The sequence below is a fragment of the Carassius auratus genome, chromosome 31 (genome assembly GCF_003368295.1).
Source record: "Carassius auratus strain Wakin chromosome 31, ASM336829v1, whole genome shotgun sequence".
NCBI classification, from domain to species: Eukaryota; Metazoa; Chordata; class Actinopteri; order Cypriniformes; family Cyprinidae; genus Carassius; species Carassius auratus.
The window spans coordinates 23,848,771-23,874,185 of record NC_039273.1 but is presented as its reverse complement, the minus strand read 5'-3'; the positions used below and the strand labels follow the sequence as shown (position 1 = coordinate 23,874,185).

The 25,415-nt window shown below is 38.6% G+C and overlaps 1 protein-coding gene across 1 annotated transcript; it reads left to right on the top strand.

The window, feature by feature from the left end:
* The first annotated feature begins 44 nt into the window (after positions 1 to 44).
* LOC113050942 (B-cell lymphoma/leukemia 11A-like) lies at positions 45 to 25,415 on the top strand. Its single transcript, XM_026214426.1, has 3 exons — positions 45 to 447; positions 2,782 to 3,117; positions 20,710 to 25,415. Exons 1-3 carry the CDS (start codon positions 393 to 395, stop codon positions 22,647 to 22,649), a joined length of 2,331 nt encoding a protein of 776 aa, XP_026070211.1. The 5' UTR covers positions 45 to 392; the 3' UTR covers positions 22,650 to 25,415.

The following is a 25,415-nucleotide window of genomic DNA, read 5'->3' as shown; positions in this document are numbered from 1 at the left end:
CTGGGGTCTACGGTTCACAAGCAGCACATCATTGGTTTTTATGAATCTCACCCCTCCCACTCGCAGCCGTCCTCCTCTTGCCTGTGTTTAGGAGATCCATGTCCATCATCCACCTCTGGACGGTCAAGTTCGCTGGCACGTCACGTCCGCACTTGAACTTGCAGCAGCTCAGGGGGCTTCGCTTAGACTTTCCATTCCGGTTTTGAGGTCTTCTCCAAGAAACCATGAAGCCCAACGCAAGCGTCTTATCACTACACGCGCGCCTTCTGTAGGCTACTAATCTCTGTAATTCATGTGGGATACCCGATGCATCGCTGAAGAAGATTTTTACTCTGGACTCTCTGAAGACTCTGGCGCTTCCCAATGTGAGCCCAGCTGAGACCGTGTCCAACATGTCTCGCCGCAAGCAGGGCAAACCCCAGCACTTAAGCAAACGGGAGTTTTCGCGTAAGTTTACGGAGAGTTCTTCTTTTTCTTTCTTGATAGCTCAAAATGCATTTCATTTAAATTAGCTTTTAAATAGAGTTAATGTAGGTGCGTCTCTTAAAAACGAAGCGCGTTTTGCTGTTGAGTTGCGCTTCGCAATGAATCGCAACGCGTGAAGGTTCATTATGCATTTGTGTGCATATATAGCCTAGGTGTGCTAATTTAGCATGAAAAAAAAATATATAGCTATAAGTTCACTTTCCCTTGAGATATTCCAAAAGGCCAAACTGGAGCTCCCTTTGGGCTTTCATGTTAGGCTTTAAATTAATTATTACCTGTGTTTTGTATGTGTAATAGCCAACGAGTATTACTATTATGGATAGGCAGGCTAACAGTTTTTTTTTTTTTAACTAAACAAGTACATACTGGTGTCATGAAAGTGTTTTTTCTCTTTCTCTCCTCAACTTCCTCCTCCTGTTCTACGATTTCCAGGAATTGAAACGGGAATAAATAACGGATGTTTGTCATTCAGTGAGAGAAGGTTTTTTATTAAGTGAAGCACAATTTATCTTAGTTTTATCCTAGGCTTTGGATATACAAACTTGGTTTTATGCATCTATGATGCCAAACCTGTTAGAACCCCTCTGGTGACGCTCTCAGTACCGCAAGTGTTGCGCGTCAAAACCTGAGCTACAAACATGAAGGCCATTATACATTATAAAATCTACATGTACTCCGCATATAAGTGAAGTTTACCTTTGATCTATTAGAGTTTGGTTTTATACCCTTATTTAAATCGCGTTTGAACGTGTTCTAATAGCACTGATACGGCATCGCGTGACACGAGTTGCAATGTGTAGCCGCTAGGGGGCAGAAAATTAACAAATGATGGTCCGCATTCAAGATGAGACACTACTCTGTGAACTTGAACTTGAGCCCACCCTACTCTCATTTGTTAAGTGTATCCACACATTTTCATTTCAAAATACATTTACAGTGTTTTTTTTTTCTTGTTTGTTTTTTGTAAACATTGCTTTTGAAATACATATAAGTCAATGACAAATAATGTCTGAGATGATAAAAAAGACAAATCTGTTAAAGATCTAGTATAAAATACATCTGTCATGTACTCAGATGTGTAAAATTTTCTGTTCATTTTGATAAAAAAAAATTATAATTCTACAAAAAATAAATAAATAAATACTAAAAGTAGCCATTAAAATACTTTCTCTGCACCTTGAATACACAAGGGTTCTTGCTCTGCACCATGTTGTTGACCCATGTGTTTTGATATACAATTTGTCTTTATCATGTTGAAAAAATGTTTAAATCATTTGAAATAATCTCAAATAGTTTAACAGTGGTATTGTTTTTGATATTTGCTTTTCTAAATGTTGTTTGCATACTTCCCTGATGCTTCACAAGAGGTTTGAATTACACCTGTTTGTCTAACACATCCAGTTCATAATGTTAACATGAAACTGTGCATCTTCCGAGCACATCTTGAAAGAAAGAAAAAAAAACAGTAAAAGAGGATTGATTAAAATACTGGAGCATGTTTTCAGTCTTCATCGAAGACTCCTGTATTGTCGCCCCCACCTTTTGTCCCACACGACCTGACACAGAATTAGGGTTAACCTACCACCGATGGCAACAATCTCCTTCAGCCCAGTTCAGACGCATGATGTGGTTTTGATTGCTCTTTCATATGTTCTGGCTCTCCTTCTGGGAACTACCCCACATACTCCCCTCAATAGCTAACCTCAGTTCAGAGGATTCCAGCACTTTTAACTAAATGGGTTCCAATCATCTTGAAGTCAAATTAGAATCTATTTTTTGATTCTCTGAGGTGTTGGGTTCATTAAGACGTGAGATTGGCAGGATAATGAACAGGGTCATGCAACTAAAGCGAACAACCCCCTCCTCTTTACCATTACTGGGCAACCACTGTTTTTCTCTCCGTCTTTGGTTTCTCATCTTCTCTGCATCTGCCTTTCATTGACTGTCAGTATTCCTCTGATAGAAGTGTCAGCATTTTAATAATAAATAGATACTGATGTCTAAATCACCATCCCAAATAACATGGATCATTATGAAGTTAAGCTAATGTCCAGGAAATGTTTCCCTAAAGTTATAAACTAACATTCTTCCAGTAAGATAATATCTGGTCTTTAATAATGTTCTCAGAATGTTAGCTCAATATATATATATATATATTTGACATATAAAACCTCTAAACATTAAAACATTAATGCAAATTTCAACACTTATCAAGTCATTATCAGGTTTTAACATGGATATTACAGGAAGTTATTCCTCTCTCACACCTCCCTTTCTGCACTTCTCCTACCATAGCTGAGCCCGTGACGGCAGGTATCCCAGAGGACGGGGAAAGCCATTCCGGATCGGAACCATCCACCCCTAAAGGGGACCAGGACCTCCTCACCTGTGGTCAGTGCCGCTCCAGGTTTCCTTTGGCTGACATCCTGGTGTTCATCGAGCACAAACGAAGGCAGTGTCAGGACCACATATGCATGGACAAAGGTTCAGACCTGCCACCGTCGCCTCCACCCCCAGGCCTGCGGCGAGCCTGCGTCCCAGTGGAGGTGGCAGTTCAAGTTTCGCCCCATGGAGAGGAGCATTTTGCCTCCAAGCCACATGGATTACGGCCCAAGCAGGAGAATTTAACAGGTAAAGCAAATCTATGAGAGAGTTTGCAAGAAGTTGAAACTTCTAATTTGAAGGCGGATAACACGTTTCTACTTATAGCTCATGGTTTACACCTTTTCACATTCTGAGTTTGGTTGACTATGTAGTAGATGAAAATGGCGTTCTTGCTGTCAGTTCTCTCATGTGGCTTTCGCAGATGTTGCTGTGTTTAGTGTGGTTTTCACAAGGTCACATCCCACTCCAGTAAATGTATAGCTACAGAATGGTGCATTCATGCTGATAAAAAAGAAAAGAAAATCTTTTTCAGCTGTCCAAGACAAGGCCTGTCACAGATTGTTACTGATTCTAGTTATTTTTCAAATTATGAGAGAGCGTTTCCCTTTGTGTTGACCGCATCGTATCCGAAAAGAAGAAAAACATGCAGCACATATTATGATATTAAGTAGCAGTTAGGCGTTTACAGTACCTCTGCTAGTTTTTTTAGGCTTTTACATTAAAACAGTTTCCATTGGGATGCAGTTATCAGCTTGGATTGTTGCTGACAAATTTTAGTTTGAATTTATTTTACAATAGGTATATGTACATGTTACAAATCTTTGTCAATTTCAGATTCTGTTCATATGAACAAACTATATGCTACCAGATCTACAGTAGTTTTTGCCTGGATGACATATCTATAAACAAAGCTGACATTTATGTCAGAAGTGTTTTTAGTGAGTATTAGTAAACATTCAATCTCATCCGCTGACCACACATTCATATGACACAAAACAAATGTAAACATAAGCATCATGGCAGTGCGCAGGGGTGCAAGGAATTTTTGAATCTGATTAAGAATTTGGTCCAATTCAAGCATTTATATACTTAATTTTTCCACCGCTTCCAATACGAAACAATTTCATTCGGATCGAGGTTTATACATGTAGGATGTTCAAGCAATCAATCTGATTATAAATGAATTATGGGTGCATGTAAATGTAGCTAGTGTCCCTGTTACATGTACTATAGTAGTAACAGTAAATTATGCATAATTGCATGCAACAAACCCTAAAACAAAGCCTAATCTAACCCTATGGTAAGAACATGTTGATGACTGAATTATATAACTAATTAAACTGTACCAAAGACAATGTTAAGTGTCCAAAGTGTCAACCAAAGTATTTTTTATTTATTTACGTTGTCTAGTATTACTCAGGATGTTCAGTGATTACCCGTCCCGGTCCAGACAGGTCACACGCTTTCACTGTTACATGTGAAGCACATGCGTGATCTTCAGTCTGCGGTCGCGTCGTGCAAGCAGATGTCCATCACAACAGATGGAATTCTGTATCAGCTGTAAATTGTGAATCTGTTAAAGGTTCACGCTTGGAGAAATTTGCATGATAAACAATTTAAGATATGCATGTGGACATAGCAGCTTTTAATACCCCCCTTAACAACACCCCATCACACCCCAATTTTATTCAAGTCTGAATGCCCCCGAGCGGTCAGACGGTGATCTCAGGCAATAAGCCCCTTCTGCAGACCTCCCTTCCCTGCCCCCTTATCTGCTATCTCTCTGGGGTTATTTTCTTAAGTACATCCATGCATTCTCTCTGAGGCTGATATAGTTGATCCTGTCTCGTATTGTTGTTTAATAAGCGTTGCACCATATCCTGGTCCCTACAGACTTTAGAAGCAGCTCTTCATCTTATAAACACAGGGAGAAGAGCTTTGATGATGACTTAACTATTATATTTTATTGTGCAGATCATATTTACATGTGCACCTTAACTGCGTTCTAACTGCTAAATTGCGATGAAATGCACACTTTCTGTTATGTTATTTGGTATCTTCTGGTGTTCTTGGCATTGGTGTCTTGATGTCTTTGGCACTGATCCACTATTCTCTAACCAGAGAGTTATGGATCATTAGCTAGTGGAGAGCAAGTGGAACGGCAGACAGGAAGCTTGAGGATCCCCAATAGTACACTGTTACTGAGGACCTTTACAGGCTTTGCTTAAAAAAAAAAAAACTCTTACATGACAATATATATGCGAGTCTGCATGAGCAGGAGTGTATGTGACTGTGTGTGGTTTCCTGAGCCTGTCTCGACACAACTTGACAAGGCATTTGACTTGGCAGACACTGCCAAGGGGTTCCTTTTCATTGGGCATATGGCAGGACATTGGCACAGAGCAGGCGGAACATGTATTGTGGTGAGGTTTATATATTTGTAGCTGACACAGCATTTCAAGAACTAACAGTAGTGTCCTGCAGTGTGACATGCTTTGTATTTAGCATTTTTACATTCTTGTGTAATTATTAAACATGCAGCCCTCATTAATTAAGGGACTAGATGGAACATTAGTAAAAAAAAAAAAAAAAAAAAAAGCTGTTAATGTTTCTAAAATTGAGACTTTTGTAGCGCTTATATACACTTTTCCTATATACAGTACATTGAAGCAAATTTAGTTTGAATAACAGAGCTTGCATGAAGGCGCATGTATTGTAGCCACACATGCACACATCTCCATAAGGAAACACTGACTGTGTTTTGGCACACAACTCTTTCAGCATTAAGCTATGCAATCATCAGATCTGTCAGGAGCATATGATATTCCGACTCACCTGTGTGTGCGTTTGTGTATGTGTTTGTGTGTGAGTGTGGCCAGCCAGCTGAACTGTAGACACTTCTATTTAGTGTTTGCCTTGAGAATACAAAACTGCCTGCAACTCTGTGTTGATATATTGTAGGCAATTAAACAATATACAGTACATGCTTTATACAGCTATTCTAGCTGTTTTCACAAAAAAATGTATGTGCGGTGTAAAGTAAGTTAGTTATGAGAAATGGCTAAATGGGCCCTTAATTGAAAATATTTTACAATATTTTACCCATACATAATGTTTTGCTGTTCTGATTTTGGATATTTTCAGGACCAGGTATTGTTAGAACATGGTGGACTCAATATATGTGTGTGTGGTCTGCAGCTGGTGTGTCTTATCTATGTTCTATAGAATGAGATAAAGACCCAAGAGGCCCCTCACTGTATGAGTCTAGGGTCATGGTTCCCTGAAATTCTCTCTCTTGTTGTCTGTCTCCATATAAATTAAATGTTTTACCTTTTTATATTCATGCTTTTGCATGCAAACTCAATTTATTTTGGGTCAGTTGGTTGTACTGGAGCTGAATGACATCTATAGTTTTGCTACACTGTGAAATAAAGCACGCTTTGATGCAGGCAGAATAGTCAACATCAATGCAAAGATACTTAAAGATATTTAAGACTCCTAAACATTTTACTCTGAGAATTGCACTTGGAAATGACTATAGACAATGAATAGGAGGGCAAATAGATATTTAATAATATGTAAAGACATCAGCTGTGTAAAACACAATACAAGTAGTGCCGTAAAGAGCCTGATTAATTCTTTCAATTCTTTGAGTATTTAATATCGATCTTTTACTGCAATAGAATCACTTAAGTAGTACATAACAAAATGTTAAGTCTTTTATCTTGGGAAACATTCTCTCTCTCTCTCTCTCTCTCTTTCTCTCTCTCTCTCGCTCTCTCTTTCTGAATCTAACTGATAATATTCTGTGGCTCATTTGAATTTGAGGCACTTCTTTAATCTTCAAAGCCTTGATTGCTTTATGAATATGCATGGTACATGCAGACTTTAGTTCATTACCTTGTTGTAAATTCTAATGACCATTAGTTCCTCTAGGTAATTGCCAATTATTTTGCATATTTGATTAGCCCATTATGAGCTCATTCAGTCAATACGCATCAGGCGAAGATGGACTGAGTCGCTAGAGAAATAAACAGAGCAGACAGAGCTGTGCACCATTAAAATATTTTTAGAGTGTTTTATTTCAAGTCTCACTGTTTGAAACTTTATATAACAATGAACACTGCATAAAATGTAAACAAACATCTACTGGATTCCCATGTATCAGTCATGAGCCAAGGTCATAAATGATTGATCGCTCCAAACAGAATGTAGTTGGATTGGTGCTACATGATGCCACATAATGGATTATTTAGTGTTTCTAAAACATTAGCGACCAAAGGGAGATTGAGGTAGCTTGTTGATGTGTAATTCAATGTGTGCCATGATGAAACTTTCATGTGTACATTTGGTCATCCATGATAAATTTGTCTGGGTAGAATTGCACAAATATATTATTTGAATCGGAATGTAAGACCCCATACATACTAAATGCAAGTATGTGCATGTAAATGCTCTTTATTATGCTAGATTAATTTCATGGCATGATTTGTTGCATAATATGTTGGGCTGCAATTTCCACTTCTTTTGGGTTAACTTCGATTCTGATTACTAAGAAAATAAGTTAAAATGTTTGCAGCTAGCTACCTGAATCATAACACATCTGATTTAATGTCACAATTTGAAGTTAACTATATCGCCCCTTTGAGTACTGGAGGTCACAATAATGCAAAAACACATGAGGCAAAGTTTGCTGCCAATGCATTTGCATGCTTGAGTGTATTTTTATTTTTTATTTGCTTACTTTATTAAGTTAATTCCTTCACTGTTACTTTGAGACTCGCAGTACATAAGAAATCAGCACCTGTGTTTCATTTTCAAGTGAGATGCACTGCAGCTGGCGGTACCTTTATCTGCCCCATCACAGGTGCTGGCTCTCCTCCGGAGCCTGACTTAACCCTGTGTCTATGTCATGGGGTGTGAGAAGAGGCCGGCAGGGACACAATGGGGGGATTGTACTCAGGGCGGGGGCTCGGAGGCTGAGGCAGCCCTGGCTGTGGCCAAACAGGTCGGGCCAGACAGCATGATAGATGGCTTTGTTTAAGGGTCCCGGGGTGGGGCCTGAACTTGAGGCACTTTGTTTATCCTGAATAGAGCAGGGGGGAGATGCCGGAATGATCTATGTCTCGCTCTCTTAAGAGCTTTAGAGGGAAGGGGACAGGAATGGAAAGAAACATCCACAAAAAAGTGCCCAGAATAAGCCAGGAAACCAGACAGATGGAATGAGAAATTCAGTTGAAAAATAATTGAAGAGTACACCAAAAAAAAGTAATCACTTACTCACCCTCGTCATTCCAAACCTGTCTGACTTCACGCAGCTCTCTTCCAAGAATTGAAAGTGGATAGTGACCAAAAGTAAAAAAAAAAAAAAACATGTTTATGAATATGAATAAATCAAAATGATAACTTGTGCATGCTTGTCACCTGCATGTCCTTCCAAACCCTTCTGACTGATATTCTTCTGTAAAACACAAATATAGGAGTGTAAGTCCATGGTCATGCTCCCCTCTTTCACATATTGAATGTAAATGGTCACCAAAAAAAAAAAAAAAGAAAAAACATTTTTAATAATAAATAGTCCATATGAAATATCAGTATGATAACTTTGTGCATGTTTGTTACTCACACGCATGCCCTTTCAAACCCTTCTGATTGATTTTCTTCTGTAAAACACAAATTTATAAGAATATAGAATATAGTTTTTTACTGAAAATTTCGTCTCTACAACCATGGTAACTGTTTATTTTCATCAAATATTCATTGTTCATTACAGCCTGAATTGTCTGCAGTAAATATCTCCCTTTGGGTTTCGTGAAAGAAATATAATTGCACAGGTTTGTTTGTATTTTTAGATGAACTGTTCCTTAAGAAAGTGTAACAGTTAGTAAGAAGGAATGAGGTAAAGGAAGAGAAAGTGGCTGAGGGAGTGCAGTACTAGCTGAGCATGTGTTTTTAGGTTAACGGAGGGTCAAGTCGAGAACCGCTGGAGGGGGAAGGGCCGTCCTCTCACCCTGATGGTGGCTGTCCATTTCTAGATTAACTTGGATGAGCTCCAGGTCTTTTAAATCTGACTAGACGTCATGTGCGCACACATATGCACTCCTCATACCTGCTGCCTGTATGTCAAATACCACTTGGTTTTCTTCGGGCCAAAGGCAAAAAGAGGTGCTCGCTTTTGGACTGGTTTGAACCGGTTGGCTGGCCTTGTCTTCACTTGCATGCCTATGCTGAAGACAATTCACAAAACACATGCATACACACAAGAAAGAATACCTGAATGAACCTCTTTTGAAAGTGCAGGACAATGAAGAGCAGGATAGTTGAGAGATATACATTGTGAATTGAACACAACGGGTGTCATGAAGCCGTTCAGAACCACTAGGCCGAAACAAAACAAATGCAACATGATCAAGCTCATTTATAGTGTGAAAATCAAATGTGAAAATATCTGTTTCACGTAGAGATGGATAAATATGTTCCTTTGCACGCTCTTCACTTGTCTATCAGTTGACCCGCACATTTGCATATGTATTTATGCAGATTTTTGAGGGGGCTCTCACACACAGCAGGGGTCTCTGAGTGTCACGGTTTCTCAGGGTGAATTTGTGCATCTTTGTGTTCAATTCTGTTGGGTATGTGTGTGTGTGTGTGTGTGTAAATACAATAGGGAACATTGCTCTGTTTTCTCAATCTCTCTGTTTCCTCGATCTTTCTGTTGATGTCTCTTTTTCACATTCTCGGTTTAAGGATGTGTGTGTGTGTGTGTGTGTGTGTGTGCCATACCGTGTGTCCGATCCCACAAAGTGGGACACAACTTCCAGATGGTGCTCTGTAGCTTTGTTTGGTAAGTGAATACTTCAGGTGTAGACGGCCTATCATTATCTCCTCTGAATGTGGAGAGACACTGGATATACATTCACCGCGTTCTCTTTTTGCAGCCATCCATTAAAAGTTTCAGTTCTTCCACAGCTCTGTTAATGTTAGAATGTTAGATGCGATTTATTTTGTGAAAGTGTGGGTTAAACTAGCCAAGGCCATCCACATCAAGATGGAGGTCGCTCAGATGTGCTCTCCTTGTCCATTGACTTCCTCCTCCATTCTGAAAAGTTCAGGAAACAGTCACTATGGTGGGGAAATTGTTTGACCTTTCACGGTTATTGCTGCTCCCTGACCAGAAATGCAACTGTGGAATTAGAAAAAAATCTAACCTTGTCCTTGGGTTCTTGTAAAACTTATACATACACGTCTTGGCAATCAGCTATGAAACCTAGATGCTATAACCTCGGAACAGTTCACTTAAAAATAAAGGTTCTTGTCATCATTTACTCGCTGAATGATGAACGAGGCAAATTATTTTCTTTCTTCATTTAAACACTAAAGAAGATGTTAGGAAGAATGATCACACTCAAAGTTCACAGTCTTTCAGTACAACGAAAAGGTGTCCGAATCCAAAAAGAAAGCACTGTAAATTCAGAACAATGATTGTGTTCAATTTAAACTTTTTCTAGACACATAATGGCAAGTTTGATGTCACCGAGGGAAAAAGTCATTGGTTCTTGCTTGTCACATGACAAATTGGAACATATGCAGGTCAAATGAGATTTCAGAGGAAAAGATTTTCAGTGAACAAAGACTTAAATTTTAAAAATCATTTTACTTCAGAAAACTTGGAATCTAGCACATCATTTGCATGGACTCGTGGTTGACCAATATGCATATATACACAAAAAATGAGCTGACTTTTTTTATTATTATTGAAATTAGCTGATATTCTTTTCTATCTGGAGTCATGAATAGTTCTTTTATTTTGACAGCACTGAAAATCTAGTACCTAAACATATATGCTAACAGTTCTACTATAGAAAATAACTAGGGCCGGGACTTTAACGCGTTAATTGAGATTAATTAATTACACAAAAATAACGTGTTAACTAAGATTAATTAATTACAGAAAAAAATTCCCGCATTTTTAATAACTTGCACCACGAAACGTTTCTCACAGGATGAGTTTCGGCGGACCGATTATACTGGAGCACCAGCTAGCGTTCGCATATCACCGCAGCACATCGAGCCTCAAGTATCACCTCAACGCAAAACATATAGCAGCTAGCGTGGGCTTTACACTTTATGTTGAACTATGTATTATTTTGTTGGTGCAACTGGCAGTTTATGTTGAACTCTTTATTGTTTTGGCCAAGGTTATTGAGAGTTGGACTTAGTATGTTATGGCCTCTGAAGCAACAGAGAGATGTTTTCTAATAGTCAGTGTTTCCAATGTTCTGAATGTAATTGACAGTATTGTGTTTTACTTAAAAAACACTTTACAGAAGGTTCCAGCACCTATAAGCTTCCTGAATTGTACTATTTCTAAATTGTTTCTAAATATGCTATTGCTACACTTCATGGCAAAAATTGCACTGGTCTGCTAGACTTGGTTGAACAAAAATAAACAATATTTTGTTGCTTAAGCTTATGTATTTAGTCATTATTCAATGGTATACTATAAATCCATGTGAAAAAAAATTACTTCTCACTGTTCTCAGGTCAAATATTTATATGCGATTAAAATGCGATTAATTTCGATTAATTAATTACAAAGCCTCTAATTAATTAGATTAATTTTTTTAATCGAGTCCTGGCCCTAAAAACAACATCATTGAAACATCTGCTTTTGTGTTTTATAAGTCTTTAATTATGTTTAGTCCATGATTTAATGACATTGTTTCTTATTTGTCTTTGACATCCCTTCCTCTCATTCATTAGCTCAGACAAAATATACAGTGTCCAGAAGTGGTATCAGTCTAGCCAGGAAGCAGATGTCCCATCATGAGCCTGTAGCATCTCACCCCGTCAGCTGTCAGTGGCCTGAAACAATCTTTGAGCTCAGAGAGAGCGCCGGTCCAATTAAAGAGGTTAATTTGCTTTAGCACTTATCTGTCCATCGATGTATTTCTGTATCAGCCTCTCCTGCTCTTCTCAGACCAGTCTCTCGTTTAGTCTGTTTGCTCTTCTTTCTCTTTCTTTCATTATACCTCTCAGACGATCTCCTTTTTCGACCCCTTATCTCATAGTCTCTTTCTTTCCACTGTCTCCTCATCCCTCTTTCTGTAGTTTGTTTGCCTCTCTTGCATTTGGGCAACACACCGTGGTGACATTGCGGCTGTAACAAATCGAGCACTTGTAGAATGCAGGCCTGAAACTGTCACAAAGCTTCCATTCAGCATCTTACTGACTGAACATAAAGGCCCGTGACAGTTTAAGTGGCGTGTTGAGTTTGCATGTGAAAGCGTGTCTACTGATGTTTACGGCAAGAAAGAGGTTTCGATGAGAAGGTTGAAACAATGCATGTGTGTGAAACCCAGACAGACAGTGTTATGTGCTTTCACTGTGAAGAAATTCTGTCAAACCTTTTAATGGTATGGTATTGACATGCATAGATCGGTGCACTTTATTTGGCATGTGATGTCTGTGAGCCTACATGGAGTCTCTTGTAGCCAAACTTGTGCCTATCATTATTCTGGCCAGTGTAGTGAACGGTAACAGTTTTATGAGACATTTACCAAACTCTGTCCAAATCTAAACTCTGATCCCCCGTCTCCCATTGCTCTTGTCATGTCATTATCGTCTGGATGAGAATGGATCATCTCCTCTGTCCCCAGCCCTGCTCGGTGAACCCCTGCCCTCCAAGCCTGTCACAGTGAACTATCGCAGACAGACACACACCGAGACACTGTCACATACACAAAGCCACATATAAACCCAGAGGCCCGTCACACTGAGAGGACAGATGCCCTCGTTGTGGTGTAGAGCCTCCTCAGGATTTCCCTGTCATGTTTTAAGAAGCAGAGTATACATACTGAAAAGAAAATCTAAATCAAGAATTCTAGTTGTTTGAAACATTTGGACCTTGTTTTAGCAATTCCTTTTGGTTTTGTGGATCAACATACTTGCACTAAACCTTTGTTTTGTCAGTATCATAGTAAACCAATGGTATTGGATGGTAGTACCATAGTGCTTTGATATTAATCTTGGTATTGAATCAGAACCATATTCATTTAGCATGGTACTGAAATGGTACTCTAATAAGGCAGAGGTTGTAACCAATGGGCTGGGGTCCACTAAGGGGCCTCAAGAAAAATTATTAGCAATATATTAGAATGATCTAACTCTAAATAGAAATTCTGGAGAAAAATAATATTACTTATAATGTAATAAACTAATAAAATACAAATCAGTTAATGTCAGTACTTTTTTCTGTTAATTAAAATCTTAAAAAACAAACAGCTTCTTCATAATTTCTGCAGAAGTACTGGAAATAGCATATATTGAATATTATGTTGGACAGTGTGGAGACCACTGTATATACATTTTTTATATAAATATTTTATGTATTCTGAAAGCACAAAAATACTAATCTTAAATTAAAACTTAGATTTTTTCCAAAGGTAAAAAAAAGAAAAAAGAAAGTTAAATACATAGGGCTGGGCGATATATCTAACAATATGATCATGCGCATCTAGTCAGTAAATCTGGTTCCGTGATTACCTCTAAATCACCATCACCTGCTTTCAAATAGAGCAACATTTAATACATAGAGCAGTAGATCAAATGACAAGCTACGCAATATCGCGTGCATTATCGAAGGCGATTCATCTGCATTAATGAACGCGATGTTGCGTAGCTTGTCAGTGATCTAAGGCTCTGTCTATTAAATGCGCTCCATTTGAAAGCAGGTGATGGTGATTTAGAGGTAATCACGGAACCAGATTTACTGACTAAATGTGCATGATCATATCGTTAGATATGTCGCCCAGCCCTAAATACATGTATCTAAAATACTGCCCATCTCTGGCGACAACTTGTTTAAAGACCCCATGAAATGACTTCACAAGTGTGTGTGTTGACATATTTGCTTTTGAATATTTCCAGAACAGTCCAATGTCTTTAGTTTAGTTCTTACTTTAGTTCACAACTGTGAATCATTTTTTGTTTGCTATTGCTATTCATGAAATCAGAAATACTGTCAAACCACAAATTATTAAGACACCAGATATAATTTTTGATATTTTTGTAGGTGCAGAGCACTGTATGACAATGTATGTACAGTAAGTGAGGATAACAAAATAAAGTAAACTGTGACGTGTGCCCAGAAATTCTTCATTCAGTTGGACTACCAGTAAAATTGATAAAAATTTGGGACCGAAAAATGATCCAGACACTTCAACCTGACCATGTTTTTCTTATGTCTTATCTGACATCATCAAGATAAATTTGTTCTTACAGAGTTTAACTCTGAGTTCTTGTCATATTTTATTACCATTACGTGACATCAGCGCGTGACGTGTAATGTACGAGTCGACAACGCTTGGCACGTTATACTTTAACTGAAGCAAGCAAACGATCTCGGCGTCAGCGCGGAAAGTGAGGAACTAACTGATCTCTGCTTCATTACAGTTTGCACATATGTTTTCGTCGCGAATGTTGATCTTCCTTCAAAACAACCGGTAAAAGAGTCGCGCGTCACTTCGACACGGAATTAGATTTGGCTTTTGTTCACACAGCGCTCATTCCGGATCGATTACCGCAATGTTACTAGGTCCCCGGCCCGGGTTTAATTCGGTAATCAATTCCGGGATGTGGTTGCTTTCACACAGAAGGCGACCAGGCAATGTTACAGGAATATTGCGGGTCCGACGTGCAGTGTGAAAGGGGCTCTAGGGTCTTTAAATGCTGTACCTGTTTGTTATTGTCTTTTAAAATACTTTGAAATCCCTTTGACTATGAGAAGAAGCCAGAAAGCTGCTGAAAGTCTGTCAAATACTATTCCGCTTGGCTCCACCACTCACTGAGTTGTGACCCTTGACCTCAACGGGGCCATGTATATGTACGGTCCTGCCAGCGCCTCCCTGGAATGTCTGAATTTAAGGGCTCTTCTAGTGCATAGCTAGAGATGGTGTGCTGTCCTACAGCTGCCTGAGTATAAATCCTGCTGTCACCAGAAGGCAAAAGCTTGCCTTGGGTACCCCTTTTTTTGCTTGTTGTTTCTGTCACTCTCATCCACTTTTCACTCAGTCACACTGCTTTAGTTAACCACACAAGTGTCTCAAATCAGAAATCTGTGCTTCCTGCTCTGTGGCGAATAAAGAAGCTTTTGTGCCTTTGATTAAACATCTCCAGAGCTCACAAATTCACGGTGATCACAGTGATCACACACACAGATGAAACACTGCCACTCTCAAACAAACACTTTGTAAGGTAAAAAAAAAGTTGTTGACATCCGTTTACATCAGTTAGGAGAACTGGCGAAAACAGCCCCTCTCTATGACCTTTGACCTCCTATAGTCTCTTGAAAGTATGCGCTGTATAAGATCTGTGAGCTACAGGGCTCCAGACAGATTTCTGTCAAGAGCGCACAGGTAACATTCCAACTCTAGTCGAAATTCCTGAGATGTGTGTTGTTAAAACAATGATTCATCTCTTGCTTTGTTAATTAATATTCAGTTGTTGCAATTGAAATGTGGTAGCGGTGACATATAGCTTTCTCATGCCATCTGCCTCAATCTTTCATGACTACATGATCCCAAAAGGTTGTATTTAATTAATTTACCCATAAAAAATATTTCACAGTTTTGCATGCAGAACATCTATCCACAAGGCATTTTGATTCATTTGTAAACTTTGATTTACAAGAGGGATGTATATTAAATTGTGATTTGGTTATGGATTTTCAGTTTGGAGATATGAGTCCACACTGAACAACAAGTAGCCTATTTCAACTGTCTCGTCATGTAAGTGTGTTATAACCAACTCTCATGGGAATTCATAACATAACATTCTTTTTTTTTTCTAACAAACAAAAATCAAGTTTCCTTAATCTCAATGTATAAATGTTTATAAAATTATTTTCATCTCACAAAATTGTAATGTTTTTCTCATCAAGTTGGTCATAACCAGCCAAGACTACAGAAAGCTGTGATTGTTTCATATCACTCTGTAGTCCTCGCAATATTGTAATGCATTACTTTTAAACGTAACCTTCCCCTACACTGGTTGGAAAAAGGTATTCATTTCAGAATTCACTGGCTATTTTTAACAGTTTCCTCATTGATGCTAAAGCAGTGGCAGTTTGCAGAACTCTCCCATCTGCTACCGTACCACGATGCAGATCAGAACATATGCATCCAATTAAGTAGCAATGCTGAGAGCTGGAATCCAGCTTGATGTCAGACGAATGAAGAATTGGGGTGAGTGTGGCCTGTCGTAGCCAAGTGATGGTTGCATCCATCTTACAGAAGCTTATTGATGGTAAATGTTATGTTTAAGATTGTTCAGTATGTGCTGGAGCTATTATATTTGAGTTAAAGGTGGACTGGTAGTAATAGCATGTCTACTAATGTGTAATAGCAATGTAATAGCAATGCAATAGCAATTTAGGAGAATCAAATTATTAATTACTTAATAATAGTTGTCTTTATATATTAAGCCAGGATAGGAGAAATAAAACTACACAGGAAAAAATCTAGTGCTGCAGCAATTTTCAATCAGAAATTGTTAATTGTTAATTAAAATGGCACACTGAATTAAACGTGAAATTGTGAATCAGAAAGTCATAGTCTTGATATACCAAGCCAGGACAGGAGAAATTATTTCATTTAATTCTTGCTTGATTTACTACATCACTTGTGGCCAAGATGCGCCAGATGGAAAGCCTTAAATATTGACCTCATGGCTGTAATGTGAAATGGGAACACTGGTCTTTTTGTACTGGTCCCAGTACCAGAGCTATGCCTGAGGGGGGCTTCCTGAATGAATCCTCTCACAAGGCCCGACTATCACATGGCCGTTTATCCCTTAACTCCGCTCATGGATCAGGAGAATGAAAAGAAAGGAACAGAGTAGAGAAAGGATGACTTGAAATAATCTTTGTTGAGAAGTGTGGAAATGTTGGCATGGTGGTAAAGTTTAGAGCTATACTGGACCTCTCATTGTACACTATACATCAGTGCAGAAGGCCAGCTGTGTTAATGGACTTTTTAGGACATCTTTAGAATAACAGTTTTAAATAAAGCAGTTTTAGCCAGTCAAGGACATACAGTTATGTGGAGTTATTGTCAACAACATCAGCAGATATTTAATTTTTAATAATGTTCAGATATGTGAAACAGGATTTTGGATCAGTGACATTTTATAATGGACAGGGCTACCCAGTGTAATGCAATCAACAAAAACAGTCATTCTGGTTGTGTGCAGATTTACATTGTACAGTTCATCTCTTCTTCTTTGTTTTATCGTTCCTTGGCTTGTTAAGATGCACCGTCTGTTTACAGTTTTAGGATGAATCTCACAAAAACTATTTGTCATTTTAACATAAATCATATAAAATATTTTACATAAAGAAAATGAAGCATATTTCAGGAAGTTTATTTTTTTTTTGTCTTATTTTCATTATAATTAAGCACATTTGATGAGTTGCTTTTTGAATTTTTAAAGCATAAAATAAAGACAGTACCATGGTATTGATGTATAAATACTTTTCACATGTGCTTAAGTGTCATGAATCCTTAAAATAGGCTTCAATTTATATAAGCAAAATACAGTTTCTCGTTCATTTTGTTTTATTTTGAGATCTAAAGTCACCCAGACATGTTCTTTAAAGGTTTTTGTGAAATTTACCCTTTAATGAAGCACGAATGTAAAATTCCATTTGAGGATGTGTTAACTGATTTACAATAGCTTTGAACGTGGCTCATCCAATCAGATTTTAGAATCAGAATTAACAACTTTCTAATGAGTATTTCATAAGAAGCATATTATTGCTTGTATAAATTTGCTGGAGTCAAACTGTCTAAACCTCATGCTCCCCTCTTCACTGGTGTTCAAGCTTCAGTGTTTGCTCTGTCTGTGGGACGCCCTGGATGCTAACAAAACGTCCACCTCTGCCCTGTGCAGACTAGTCCAGTCCATCTTTCCCAGTATCCACCTCTTTAATTGTCTCAGACTGCCACCTCCCCCATCCCTCCACCCAGCTGTGGGCTTTAAACACCATCCTCTTCACCTCTCCGTCTGGTCCACTCCGTTTGTGTGTCCGCCTCTTTAATGTGCGTTGCTAAGGTGACTGCTGACCCATTAGTTGGTGCTCTATGAGAGGTCCCATTCCAAGATGGCTACCCTCTTAGACACTTTCAATTTGCATTGGGGGTTAGGGTGTGTGTCCAATGCTGGTATTGAGATCACTGGAAATTAAACACTTGGACCAACACATGTTTATGGGCACTGACAAGAGTTTACCAGCTGCCAGATGAACAGATTCTTGTGTGGCCAAATAAGGTTTTCTCACCTTGTCCCTAGAGTATCCAAATGACACTTGGAGCAATTCATTACATTAATTTGAATATTAGAATAATCATGTCTGGATTAAACTAGGGTAAGTTGTGAGGGCACAGATGCTTGAATAAGTGTAATTATTCTTGGGTAAATTATGCATAATTGTAGCCTCATAGTGGTCCTCAAATGTGTTTTCATGGTATCAAATGTGCTGATCTGGGCCTTTTAAGCACAGGGTTCAAGTCTTTGGTTTCACATTGATGCTTATCTTTGTGTATTTAAGAAAAAGACTGTATAATAAAGGGTGCATGTGCAGTCAATTGAAAGTGGTAACCTGATATAACCTAAAGTGTAGGAGTTGCAATTACACTATTTCTGTGTATGTTTATTTGTATATGGAAAGAAGTCTTAACACATGATAGATCTGCGAATTTAAATTGGATAATGCATTGAATACAGGTCAGCTGGTCATTAATCAGTTTAAACACAGCTCATAGGTACCAAATAGGAGATAAACCTTGTGCAAAAAATGTGCAAACAACTAAAAAGGTGAAATAGACGAAACAAAAAAAAAACATGAAACCAGTGGGAGTTTGTCAAAGTATAATGTCTTGTTGTACCTCAAAAGGAAAAAGTTGATGCAAGTGTGATTGCTCTCCACATAATACTTGAAGAACAATAAATATGTCATATCCCTCCACTCTGTCCTTGAAGTGTTTATATTGGTCAAATAGATTTTTGTCTGTGGTCAGGCGCTCAGTGCATCACATTGGGTCTGAACAGGACAAAGATAGAATAACCGAGAGAGAAACGAAAAAAAAAATACCTGACTGCCTCTAGGCCTGCTGTTCATTATGAAAGAATGGCATAGAAATCTTAAATTAATCCTAGAAAATAATATTATGCTGAAGTTCCATGCAGACAAAAAAAAAAAGGTTCATTTCTGTCCTGTTCTTAAAATCTGGATGGACGAATGCCCACAAATTGTTCTGCCATACCCCCACTCACCTTTTAGCATATCACTAAAGAAAATGTGATTGTTGGCCATGCGCTGAGAGGAACAAGGTTAAAAGTAATCAATAAGTCAGGCTCTCAGACAAGGCCACCAAGTAGCTGATGTTGGTGAGGGGGGTGTTTTAAATGATATCGATGCAAGATGATTATATGTCTAGGGAGAACACTTCCCTTATTTTAGGCTGTTTTCACACTCGGTTTGATTGCTTAGTCCAAACTTAAGGATTATTTTTTTTTTCTTTCTCTTCCTACCCTGCACGTACCTTGCACTTAGTATTCATCTTGTTAGATTTAGCACTAACTTTACACAGAATGGTATGGCTTTTTTTTTTTATCTGCTGCAAATGCATTGAAAGACATGCAAAGAATGTGAACTGAATGCAATTTCCAATAAGTAGTTCACTGCTACAAGTTAGGGCAGATTGCTTTCATACCAGCTACCATGAACTGTAACGCTGGAGTTCAGAAAACTCCTTTTACATCCACAATTGAAATCTAAGATCAAATTGGCTTGGATCCCCACCAAAAGTTCCCTTTAACAAGGTATTAAAAGACAGGAAATGCTTGGCGTGTGGTTTCTGTGTTTGCAAAATAAAAGCTAAAAAGATGACCTAAAAAATAGTTACATCATCATCCTTACTACTTTTGTCATGGAAATTGTCAATACTGTATGCTAGTTAAGGTTTTTTTTTTTTTTTTTTGCTGTGCTAGTGGTGAGAGATATTATACACTTTAATGATTGTTGTCTTATAGAAAATCATGTATTTTTAATTCTTTAAATACAAGCATTGGCCTGCTCATATGATTCAAGTGATAATGGTATATGATTTAATTTGAGCAAGCATGAGAATAGACAGGCAAAGAGTGGCCTTTTATGATGGAAAAATTTCCAGAGGAGGTCAAACCCCACACAGGTGGCAGCAATTAACTGTAATTTTTGCAGATTGTAATGATCCATAATTTACCATCCTCCCCCCTTGCGTCTCCTATGCAGTAAAAAAGTGTTTGGATTGGGTACAGGTTTTTTGTTCACTCTGGCCTTTGTGTCAGATATCTCAAAGACAGGAAGTTAACATATGAAGTGATGTTAATACATATCTCCAGTTTTAAAAGGTTGAGTTTAGCCTTAACAGTTGTGTTTGATCATGTACGATATTAATGCAAGAACATAACTGTATAAGTAAGAGCAATGTAAAACATTTTGAATTCATTGGATGATAGAGGTGGCTAAAGCACAGGGTTGGAAAGTGAAAGGTTACTGGTTTGAGCTTCACAAGAAACAAACCGTAAGCTGTCCCAAATGCTCCGCTGAGCAAAGTACCTAAACACTTGCCACTACAAGGGGACTGTCCTTGTAAAAAAATGTGCTGGTAAATGTGTGTGATCAACTGCTTCTTGCTTGCTGCCTTTCTATGGAGAGTACTTACTTAGCCTTCATAGTGAAATAGTATCATTTCCTAAATGGACAACTTACCTTCTCCCTCTGATTTTGTCTTGCAGAAAAAGATGAGCCCAGCAGCTACACTTGCACAACTTGTAAGCAACCCTTCAGCACGGCTTGGTTCCTGCTACAGCATGCCCAGAATACTCATGGTTTCCGAATATACCTGGAGAGTGAACCTGGAAGCCCATTAACTCCTCGGGTGGCCTCTGCTCCAGGCATGGGCGGTGACTGTGCCTCGCAGCCACCACTACATGCAGCCCACCTGGCAGACAGTAGTCCCTATAGACTGATGAGGATAGCCAACAGAGATGGGTCCTTGGTTCCTAGAGAAGGCAGATATCCCAGGACACCTCCACTCTTTAGTCCCCCACCACGGCATCACATGAGCCCAGACGATCTGGCTTTGGCCCCCCACCACCCAAGCGCCTTTGACAGAGTAATGCGTCTTAATTCGGTACCCTTGGATTCCCCATCTATGGACTTCTCAAGACGACTACGGGAACTGGCAGGTAACTCTGCTGGGTCTTCTCCGCCCATGTCACCCAACAGGCCTAGCCCTATGCAACAGCTATTGCAGCCATTCCAACCAGGGGCGTCTCATTCTCCTTCTGGACCTCATTCAACACCCACTCAACAAACTCCAACCATGCCAGCTGTGAAAGCAAAATCTTGTGAGTTTTGTGGAAAGTCCTTTAAGTTCCAGAGCAACTTAATCGTCCACAGACGTAGTCATACTGGAGAGAAACCTTACAAGTGCCACCTCTGCAACCACGCCTGTACTCAGGCCAGCAAGTTGAAGCGGCACATGAAGACTCATCGGCACAAATCCTCCTCTACTACCTCCAAATCAGATGATGGTCTTTCAACTGCCAGTTCACCTGAACCAGGCACGAGTGATTTGCTAAGCAGTGCCACCAGTGCTCTTAAATCTGTGGTGGCAAAGTTTAAAAAGGAGAACAACAGCATGATCCCAGAAAATGGACAGGAGGGAGATGAAGAAGATGATGATGATGAAGAGGAGGAGGAGGAGGAGGAGGAGGAAGAAGAAGAGGAGGAGGAGGGGGAGGAAGAGGAAGAAGAAGAAGAGGATGAGGAGAGTGAGGCTAGTGAGAGGAATGATATAATCTTTAGCTTGAGCCTAGAAGGTGCACGTCACCATGAGAACAATAGACAGCGACACATAAAAAATGCTGAGGGAATTCAGGACTATCGAGATGCCCTAAAACTTTACAAACGAGGGGATCACAGATCAGCTAGTGAGACAGGTGGTGATGAATCCTCACAAGAGTCTAATCAAGTCAACAAGGAATATGGACCCATTGTAAATGGAACAGCCTCCTACCCAAATGATGAACTTTCAAGAAAACTTCTTGCCGGTAGTCCAGGATCTGACAGCCCTCTCTCCAAACGCATCAAGGAGGAAAAGGACCTTGATCTTTCAGCTCCTACAATCCCCAACTCAGAAAACGTATACTCACAGTGGCTGGCTGGATATGCAGCATCACGCCAGCTTAAGGATCCTATTCTCAACTTTGGGGACTCAAGACAATCACCTTTTGCCACCTCTTCAGAGCACTCCTCGGAGAATGGAAGTCTAAGGTTCTCCACTCCCCCTGGGGAGCTAGATGGAGGGACAGCCTCTGGGCGCAGTGGCACGGGAAGTAGGGCCAGTACACCCCACCGACCCAGCTCCAAGGATGGTCGACGTAGTGACACATGTGAGTTTTGTGGCAAGGTCTTCAAAAACTGCAGCAACTTGACAGTACATCGGCGCAGCCACACTGGCGAGAGGCCGTACAAGTGTGAGCTTTGTAGCTACGCCTGTGCTCAGAGCAGCAAGCTAACACGGCACATGAAGACGCATGGACAGACAGGCAAGGACGTTTACAAATGTGAGATATGCCATATGCCTTTTAGCGTCTACAGCACTTTGGAGAAGCACATGAAAAAATGGCACAACGACCAGCCCTTAAGCATTGAAATTAAAATGGAGTAAATTTTACAATGTCTTTCGCAGTACTAGAAGAAAAATATTTAAAGCACAGCGTCAGTTAAATATGCTGGATGAAAATTTGTCAAAATGACTCTGAGCCTCTCTAATGTGCAATAACTAAGTGTTTTGTACTTCTTTTCTTACTGGTTGGCATGTTTTCATGTGTTAGCTGAATTGATAAGAATTAGCGGTAACACTTTATTTGAATGTGTCCTTGTTACAGTGTAATTATATACATAAGTACTGAGTAATATTAATTATCTACATGTATTTACTATATGGTTAGGGTTAGGATTAGGGTTTGGCTTAAGGTTACTTGCAAGTAATAATGCATAATTAATTGTTATTATAATAGTAAATGCATGTAACGTGTAACAAGGACACCTTCAAATATAGTGTTACTGAATTAGCTGTGTTGCTGTTGTTACTGTATTTTATCAAACAGGACATGTCATGCTGCAAACAATTAATTTTTACATATCATACATTGTTGTAGTTGTATTTTGTCATTTAAGCCTGTAATCTCTTGACTACCTACATTCACACTGGGGTTTACACTGTTCATTAGGGGTATAGATGAATGTTTAAATGGTAACATTTTACTAAAATACTAAAAGCGTTTGAATTTTTATTGTTGCTTGTGAAAAAAAAGAGTGCCTTGGGTGTTTAATGCATCTATGGTTTCTGCCATTTGCCATAAGCCTGGGGATTGTTCAATGCAAAATTAGGTTCTTGCATCAAGTACCTTTTCGCTAAATGCAGGAATCCAGCATATGTTCTTGTGTATTTCATTTACTAGTATAACATGTTGTGTTTCTTTAAGTATGATTCTTTTTTTGTCATGTTCATGTCTTGGTGAGATTTTACCTTGTGTTTTGGTATCAAACGGACAGGTACATTAGTAAGTTTTCTTTTAACTTAGGGTCTCAATGTTTCTTTGGGTTTCCTATGAAAGTTTTTTAGAAAGTAGCCCTGAAAATGTGTTTTACCCAGTAGATAGCCAGTTAATTTGACTATACTGATACATTTTTATTTGGTGCATGGTACAAAAAGCATTTTATGTAAATATGTCGATTTTTATAGAATTCATTTTTTTTGACAAGGTCATCCACAAAAAATTAACAAATAGTCCCCGAATAAACTGGTAAAGAGTTGACTGGATTAAAAATCCTTTAAATTTTGAATTAAGCTCAGATTGGCTAGAAATAGAAGTAGTTTAGCAAGACCAGTTTTAAAGCAGGAACAATGTAGGAACGTGTTTCAGGATATTTAGACATTTTTGGATGAAAGTCTGAATACCTTACAGTTAACTTGCTTGTAAACTGTTGTGTACTTCCACAACATTTTCTTTTATCTAACACTCTTCAGTTTCTAAAGCTATGTACTGAATATACCCCTGTTTATTAGCAAAGCACTTAGCCACATTCATGTATTTTGTGCCCGTCGAGTTGACATTCAGACTTGTTATTCTCTACATTATCCCATAGTGAAGTTTATGAATAGCACTTGCCACTGAGCCTAAAACTCTCTATCTGTCCTGCTAATCTACGGGCAGGTGGTTGAGTATAAAACGAAACTGCTCTCTGATGGCACAGAAAACCTGCACTGCTCAAGTGCTTTTCATGTGTACAAGAGACACTTAAGAGATATTTCCTCTCATATGAACAACTTGATGAGGTGTCAACATTATGTGAAATTTAGTTAGATTAGATTTCTAATCTAAAAATTGAAGAATACTGTTCATTTAGGAGTTAGACTTTAAATTGGAAGAGTGTAAATTTGTTTATCTCAGTGAATACACTCCAAACCTGGTGATTGAACAGACTTTTTTTTGTGATACATTTAAAAATGAATTAATAATTAAATGTTCTGGGATTTCTTTTTGTAATACTTCTGTGTTTTTAACAGGAAAATTATTTAAATTGTTCCATTTTTTTTCCTTTTTTTTTTTTTTTTTGCAGTTCATCTTTATTTCTTGGTGGGTTACAATGTACTATGTAAATACTAAATGTTATGTACATTTATTTTTCTTCTGATTCTTTTTTTTTCCCTTCTTCTTGTTCTTGTTCTTTTGCATAAACAGTTCTTCAGGATCCATTATAATGAAATTGTAGGAGTACATTTGGCATTTTTCTAGGGCTGACTAATGGTCTGTAAAAAGCTATTGTGACACACTTCAGTTTGCCATGTCAGTGTGTAGAGAAGATCTGGATTTAATTGTTCATCAAGAGTAGTCAAGATAGTATTTATATAGAGATTAGAATTCCAGACTGTTCCTTGTTCACTTTAAAGGTACAAAATACCTGTAGTGTAGCTCAGCATGCTGCCACCATTTTGTGTTTCTTCTTAACTTGGCAGGATAATATAGTGTGAATCATTTTAATGTATGGATCTTGAAGATGAGTTTCTAAGAAAAAGCTATTTGGGGGTTATACAGATAAAAGGCTATACAATGGTCTGTTGACGCAATCCTCTTTGAAATAACACAATGATGAGGAACAGGTGGTTTTATGATCTCTGGCCTTTGGATATGCAGTAAAGTTTCATAGTTAGTGGGTTTCCCTCTTTATTTTATCTCCCCCACAACCTGAAACATTCCAGTCATCTTTGAAAGAATGGATGTCATATGCAATGCAATGAATCAAGAATCAATAAATACATTTAAAATACATTTTTAAATACAACTGTACTATTTGTCTTGATTTGTTTTTATTAATGTCCAAACCCACCCGGAAACTATGCCCACAGAACTCCTGCAGAATTCCACAG